This window comes from Salminus brasiliensis, chromosome 7 (genome assembly GCF_030463535.1).
Source record: "Salminus brasiliensis chromosome 7, fSalBra1.hap2, whole genome shotgun sequence".
Lineage (NCBI taxonomy): Eukaryota > Metazoa > Chordata > Actinopteri > Characiformes > Bryconidae > Salminus > Salminus brasiliensis.
In genome coordinates this window covers 9,429,916-9,437,396 of record NC_132884.1, presented here as the reverse complement: position 1 = coordinate 9,437,396, position 7,481 = coordinate 9,429,916, and the positions used below count along the sequence as shown (strand labels likewise).

Below are 7,481 nucleotides of genomic sequence, written 5' to 3'. Positions count from 1 at the left end.
TCTGCAAATTTTACTGTACAAAAAAAGCCCGTCATGCAGAAACAACTGGACGCAAATACATGTGCACAACTACAAAAAAAGGGACAATTAAACCTTTGGATGTCTTTTCTAGTCCAAAATGATGTGCACTGTGAGGACTTTGTCTGACTTGTTTCTAGTGTGTTAAACCTGGGGCCTGGTTTGTTAAACACTAGTTTTGCAGTCCCCTTAACTGTTAGATACTAACTCCGCCCACTTATGGTGATATGGTCATTTTTGTGATGTTTTGGAGGAACCAGACCCTGAATGTTTCTTTCCCGGTCATACAATGTAACCTTGAGCCTGTTTACACTTGGTCGCTTCATTCGTCCTGGATCCAAAAACAGATTAGATTCAACCACCTCGTTCACACTTGATCACAGGAACGCAGCTCAGTTCAAGACAGATCTGTTGTGCATGAATATGTATCGAGCCCAGGCACAATAGGAATTATTATGCATCTTAGAGGACGTTTCCCAAACCCTCCAATAGACAACGATGACCAGAACGGTTTCTTTGTCCTTAAGTGTAACACAGGACTACTGTACTCTATAACACGTTTAACACTAATTAGAATGAGATGCAATTAAAAGACGGCCTAAGTGACTGCCTCATAGCTGGAAGTCTAATCTTAGGAAGACTGGTTGGAAATCATGCTAGGAGAGCTAACTGTCTAATTGCTAAGAGCTATCTGTAAAAGGAGCGCCAGTGAAAGTACTTACAGACTTCTGATCCTCAAGTGACCTCTGGAGACGCATTTAAGAGACATGGGGAAACACTTGGTGTCACTGACCGTCCACTCGTTTTCAGACTCGTCAAGACGGATCTTAACGCCAGATGTGTAAACAGGCTCTAAAATGTCCACTTGTCCCCCCAAGATACCTAAAGACAGTGTCTAACCGCAACTCTGCCCACAACTACCGCAGACGGAGTTCATCTTTCTATCCACTCAAGTATTTTCTAAATGCATATATAACCATGTGTACATACTGTATTTATATATGTTTGTTGCTTTGTAAATCAATGCCTGTGTAGGTGGAATGTACAAAATGTAAAGACGTTCATTTTAATAAACATGACTATGCTTATGTTCCCAGGGCTCCAGTGACTTTGTGCGCATCTCTTGCTAATACTTGATCTGAATTGTCCTGCAGTGTCCAGCAGTGTCCATTTGCAGTGCTGGTAAGAGTGTGGCAGATTTGCTGTTGAGTTGAGGTTAGTGAAGAAAGCATTTTACTGGTCCATCCATGTTGGATGTTGAACTCTGGGCTGGTGAGGCTCTCCTAACTTTCCAAGTAGGAAATCGGACTTCTGGAGGTGTTCCAGTTGAAATCTCCTGCTTGGGGAAATCCGACATCCCAGTTTAAATGAAGCGCAGCATTAAGTCAATAAAAGTTCCAAAATGGCTTTTAACTTGCCAAAGCCAAGACCTCTTAACTCCAACACACAAATTTACCAACACACAAATTTACATTTATTTTTACTTTTAAAAGTGCATGTTAGAACTTGTTTTGCCCCAAAAAAGAAACCGTTCAAAGAAATCACTGAGAATCTTATCCTACAGTGCCACAAACCATTGATTTAATTTAGCATAGTATTGATTTTTAATTAATGGTTTACATGAAAAGATTCTTGGCAGACAGTGGGGGTTTATTATTTGAATAACCCCCCAACCTCTAGACAGCATTAGCAAACATCAATGGCTGAATCGGAAAGAATTAGACCGACTCACATCGACCCACACCGTACTGGGCTGAAGTGTGGGCTCACTTTGACTTCCACAATTAAGAAGGCACTAAGGGGATCAACTAGAGCCATGCCATTAGCGAACTGTGTAGTGCAACAGCAAACGGCTAACGCTAAACGAGTGGATCCTCTCAACACACATGCTAATAATACCAGTGGCCTCAACTCATGCAACCAAAGTCAAGATTTTTTGTTTTTTTTTAATGTACAAAGATTTTTTTGTTATTTACAGTACTGTGTGAAAGTCACTGATGTGCATTTTGAGGGCATTGGTGCAGTGAAAGTAGTAGAAACTAGCTTACTTTTGTAATGTTAGGGAGCTTTGTGAGAGAATACCATGTTGGCCACATTTAGATAAGCTGTGTTCTTTTAACAACGTTGATCCAAATACCCTGACCACTAAAAGCAGGAACACTCTCTTTTCTGCTTCCAACCTCAGACCTGGATATTACCATCTGTCTTGTTTACAGTAGAAGAATGTTTACTTGTGAACGGTTCAGAAACGATAAATCCCTGAAGCCTTATGTCTTCTATTTCTGTTTCTCCTAAAGAACTGCAACAACACAGTCTTAACAGCAAAGAACCCATACTTAGCATAGCAGCCTTCATTTGCATGAAAAGTTTTTCCCCCTATTAAGGCAAGATATTGCAAATCTATAACAAATGTAATCATCATGAAAAAAAACAAAACTGTCTGGTACTTCAAAGGGAAAACTGGACTGCAGGGGACTGTAGGACATTTTGCAGTCCTAGCAAGACCAGATCGACTGCTGCTGACCTGCCTGGGTGTCTGTTATTAACGTGGCTAATCCGAAACAGCTCATGAATTTAACGTTAAGGTTCACTACTTAAAAAGACAGAAAAAACACTAACACCAGACAATGTAATCCTACCACTTCATTAATGAGAGGAAGCAAAGTAAGAGTAAATAATCCAAGTTGACTGCAGAACAGCCTTGACGCAGATTATCTCCAAAATGGTGCTCACCTCAAAATGAATTTTGCTCTGATGTCATTGGCTGTCAATGACCCATTTTAATTGTTAGGAAGCTTGCGATATGATGGGAAATTGTGTTTTGCAGAAAAGCTTACTAAATAATTTGACATTTTTAGGAAATAATTAGGTTGAAATGTAGCAGTGTTTTAGCATATCTAAGGTAGCATATCGTATTTCATGTAGTGACTTCGGTTCTGTTCTTAAGCCCCTATTTAGACAGGATTAGTTTAACATTTGGAGGTGGAGAGATCTGATTTTACTAAGGACACTTCTATTAAAAATCTCAGCATTAATCACCGAGATGGGAGTGGCTACTCAATTTACGCACTGCAGTCACCTCCAAAAACACGTGATGACCATAATCTCATAACCCTAGTTATAATACTAGTAATGAGATTTTAGTTACTTTAGCAGCTACATGTTCATAACACATATGTAGGCTAAGGTTTGCCAAAACCAAACTCAATGCCTTCTCGAGCGCCTCAATGCTTGAGAAAAGCAGGGAAAAACTCCTTTTCTACAGGGTATGACTGAATATTTACCCACATATCGATTTGCACAGAATGAATAACATTTATTATTTTTATGGCGTGGGAATCTTTACTGAATCTGGAGTGTGCGGTTCGTACAAATGACTGACATGGCGCATTCAGATGGCACTAAAAACAGAAACTGTGAAACTGAGAACCTCTGGTAATAATTATATTAGCCCAACTCCCCATGGGAAAAATAGTCCCATCTGAATAGGGCTTTAGAAGATTTGGACATCTGGTTCCCATCACCACCTCCCTGAACAGAACAAAGCATTTTTTCTTTCAAACCACTCTGAATGACTTTATTTACATCTTCATGACTAGTACACGCAATAAATTATTTAGACATTTGAAATGTATAATAATTCTACCATTGTAAAGATGATCTTTCCTTTCTGATGCTTCGGGGAGGAAAAAAATCCTGGCATGATGTTCCTTTAAGTCCAAACAGCGTCTCCAAACAAGGTTCTCTGTGCAAAAGATTCACATAGCTGACTGGCTCTCCGCACAGACGTAGATGCTGCAGGGCCGGACCCTTCGCCTGCTGCGTCCTGGGATCCTGGGCAGCCTGCAACTCCTGGGCACAAATTCCTCACAGGCTTCACGGAACTTTCGGATCCTCCAGCAGTACACAGCTGGGTTGAACACAGCCTTCAGGTAGCTCAGCCACAGTGCTCCCACGCCGGCCGGGTAGAACCCCGCGCTCAGATAGAACCTTGGGCTGAAGGCGGCAAGCAGGCCGAGTGCCGTGTGGGGCAGCCAGCAGATGGAGAAGCCAATAAAAAGGATAAGAATGGTGGTAAAGGCACGCGTCTTGAAGCTCATATCCACGCTGAGCTGCGGGGGCCGCCGCAGGACTGCAAGACCTGCCTTGCCTCCTTGGTCAGACCCTGGGCAGGTGTGGTTGTGAATGCGCAGGGCGTTGCGCCGGACGGCATTGAGGATGCGCAAGTAGGAAAACAGCATGACGCTCACGGGTATGAAGAAAACTGCGGCTGCAAGCAGAACCGTGTATCCACGGTCTGGGAGGGACTCAATGTATCCCAGGACGCAGCGCCGGGGTTTGGGACCCAGAGTTTCCAGGGCTGGCCAGCTGGCCGCTGAGGGTAGTGCCAAGCAGAAGGACAGCAGCCAAGAGCCGGCAATCAGTAGCCGGGCCCGGCTCGGGGTCAGCTTGTCCTGTCGCCGCACGATGATGAGAAAGCGGTCCACACTGATGATCAAGAGGATGGCCACCCCTTCCAAGACGAAGAGCCAGTAGAGCATGACCGTGATGCGGCAGAAGTCCCACCCAAAGAGCCAGTCGTCAGAGACCACGGTGACGGCTGTCACAGGCATGCAGAAAAGGGACAGCATGATGTCCGTGAAGGCCAGTGTGGCCAGCAATAGGTTTATGGCAGAACGCATCGCCGGCTTTTGGTAAACGATGAGGCAGACAACGGCATTGCCGAGAAAACCGACAATGATGATGACCACCATGACGACAGACAGGGCGACCCTGAGGGTGACTGGTAAAGGAGCGCTTGCTGCTCCCTGAAGCTCTGTTAAGTTTGTCACATATTTGACTGCGTGACGTTCCGATACGCCACATCCAGAGCTACTGTTACAGATCATCATGAAGGTGGACCTGCCAGGGAGATCACGAAGAAGTATATTCTAGGTGTCCTCTTTCTTCTTCGTTATGTTGTCCATTTTACTGCATCTAGAAGCTGGAGACGAGAACACACACAGAGAAGTATTTCAAGTTATATTTCTCTACATTTGGGGAACATGTGCATTGCAATGGATATGGCATAGGGGCACTGGAACATGACATACAGTGCAGTGCAAAAGTCAGCCATACTTTTATTTATATCCAGTCAAGAAGAAACAGAAGAAAGAATATTTTAGGAGATATTTCTGGGGAGATTAGGTATATAATAATCCACTTGCGTAAGAAAGGGGAAACACAAGAGTCAACAAAATGTCCAGAAGATCCAGAAAATGGGGACTCCTAAACAATGAAGCAAGATAAACCTTCTTGCCATCAGCACCTGGAGTATGAGAGAGCTCAATTGGCCATGCTGTCTCCCCTTATCACTTTTATACGATGCTGGCCAGGACAGGGATCTGTTAGCTGTGTGGTGTGGTGAAACTGGGGAACCAGCACTTTTCTTCCAAACATATCTGCTACCTGGCAATACTGCATTGGTGGCAGCTCAATAAGAGGCGGTGGTTGGTTTTGCCTGTCCGGAGGAGACCTAAGTCCTGACCCTCCTAGTGTCTGCAGCATTGCTAGTGCTAGGGGGAGCTATGAAAGGGTGGTTTAGTAGGCACTACCAAATCTGCCTTTGAAGAACTTGCATATGTCAGCATCACCTAAACCTAATGTCCTCAAGTGCTTCTTTGACGTGTCGATCCAATCTAAACATCTACAGAAATGTTCTGTACCAGAATCACGCTGCACCATCCTAGAGTCCAGCCCTCAACATTATTGAATGTGTTTGGAATAACTGGGGTGGTGAGAAGCAGTAAGCTTCTAAAACTACACCTTGGAGCTGGGTCAAAATTTCCCAGCAGATTTCAGACTCCTGAAAAGAACGGAAACGGTCACAAATGCGGTCAGTGCTTTACCTGATGCGTCTGAAACACTTCGAGATGGCTAACTGTTGTCATGGCCACAGACAAGGAGGCAGTGCTCAATGTCCAGGATGATGGTGAAGAGGAGAGCACTCCTGGAGAGCCTAGTCGTCTTCTCGAGATGCGTCGGTAACCTGCAAACGCAAAAGGTCCACAGATGTGGGGAACGTAACGAAAAGAAACTTCAACTGGGAAAGCTGGAAAGCTCTTGTGTGGTGAAGGAATGAAGGTGCTGGATTCCTGCCCTCACTACCAAGGAAACTGGGGAGCAGCTCCATGGCAACAAAGGCTCTTAGGGTGTGAGAAAGTGAGCCACGTCCAAAAATAGGACTTCACCAACGGCTGTAGGCTAAGAACAGAAACAACTGCATTGTGCAGGCCTGAGTCCTCAATGATCTACAGTAGCGTTCACGCTGGTGGTCTGAGACCATGTGTCGTGACCCTGCTTCAACGTCATATCCTGTAGGGTCTTCGGACGGTTTTTCCCCCCTTCGTGGTAAGAAAACACATAGCTACAGAAATCCAGCGTAACCGCGCAGGCAGGATTTGGACACGTAAAACGCAGGGTCATAACAAAGCTATTTTATCGTAGAGTCTTTATACAGCCGGCAATTTTTTATCTCATAATCTGAGGATATGAGCAGTTACTGACTGTCCACTACTCGATAATGTAGCTGGTCAGGTCGGCAGCACTCTTCCGCTCCTGTTGGGACTCACCTGTGTCTTTTCCGCGTAGCTCTAATCGCCTCAACCCGAGTGTGTTTAGACGGAGATGCTCAGTCCGGTTCTGTAGGTCAGACTACCGCCTCTGAGGCTGAACTGGACACTACTTTCAGAACGAAAAGGTGAAACGACATCACGCCGTGGACTCGCTGCATCCCTCCCGGCCCTGCTGCTCCTGCTGCTGCTGCTGCTGCTGCTGTACATTCCGAGCTGGCTTGCTGTTCTCGCGCCCACTCGCGCCCAGTAGGACCAATGCGCGCCCCCGCAGCACTGGCTACAAGCTCGCTCCCAGCGTGGACAATGACGTTAATCGCAACGGAAATATTACGCCCCACACACAATATACATATATATAAATATAATCTATCGTTTGACTATATTTAGCTCCGATGCGAACATGGATGACTCCACTGCTAGTTGTTTTTTTCGAATACATGCTTTAATGCGAAATACTTCCTAATGCAGATGATCAGTTTGACATGCATCCCTTTAAAATCTAACTTATGTATGTATATATGTAATATTTTTTTTGCATGCCTATTTTCTAATGGTGTCCCTCAACCCTGTTACCTGAACAGTCACTAGTGTACTCGCTACATGTTACACTGGCTAAAATTGATGGATTCAACCGGGACCTCATTGTCTTATTTTCCCGACGACAATTAGGCAACATTGGACGACAGTCCTTTATTTTTTATTGCCATGTTGATTATAGATTTATACACACTTCGGTAAAAATAAATAAAAATTGATAATATAAATGGAGCGTTCGTGAAGCCCTCGTGCTGTTAGCATATGTGCTAGTTACATTTATTTGGTTATTTGCTAATGCACTGCTAAGAGAGA

At 44.5% G+C, this 7,481-nt stretch overlaps 1 protein-coding gene across 2 annotated transcripts; it reads right to left on the bottom strand.

Annotated features, from left to right (window-relative positions):
• Positions 1-1,699: 1,699 nt before the first annotated feature.
• LOC140559944 (high-affinity lysophosphatidic acid receptor-like) lies at positions 1,700-7,045 on the bottom strand. 2 transcript variants are annotated; one of them, XM_072683743.1, is made up of 3 exons: positions 6,630-7,045; positions 5,907-6,046; positions 1,700-5,002 (listed from the first exon to the last, which is right to left on the bottom strand). In XM_072683743.1, exon 3 carries the CDS (start codon positions 4,908-4,910, stop codon positions 3,777-3,779), a length of 1,134 nt encoding a protein of 377 aa, XP_072539844.1. In that variant the 5' UTR covers positions 4,911-5,002; positions 5,907-6,046; positions 6,630-7,045; the 3' UTR covers positions 1,700-3,776. The 2 variants fall into 2 exon arrangements, with proteins under 2 accessions (XP_072539844.1, XP_072539845.1); XM_072683744.1 differs by lacking the exon at positions 5,907-6,046.
• Between the last annotated feature and the right edge of the window lie 436 nt (positions 7,046-7,481).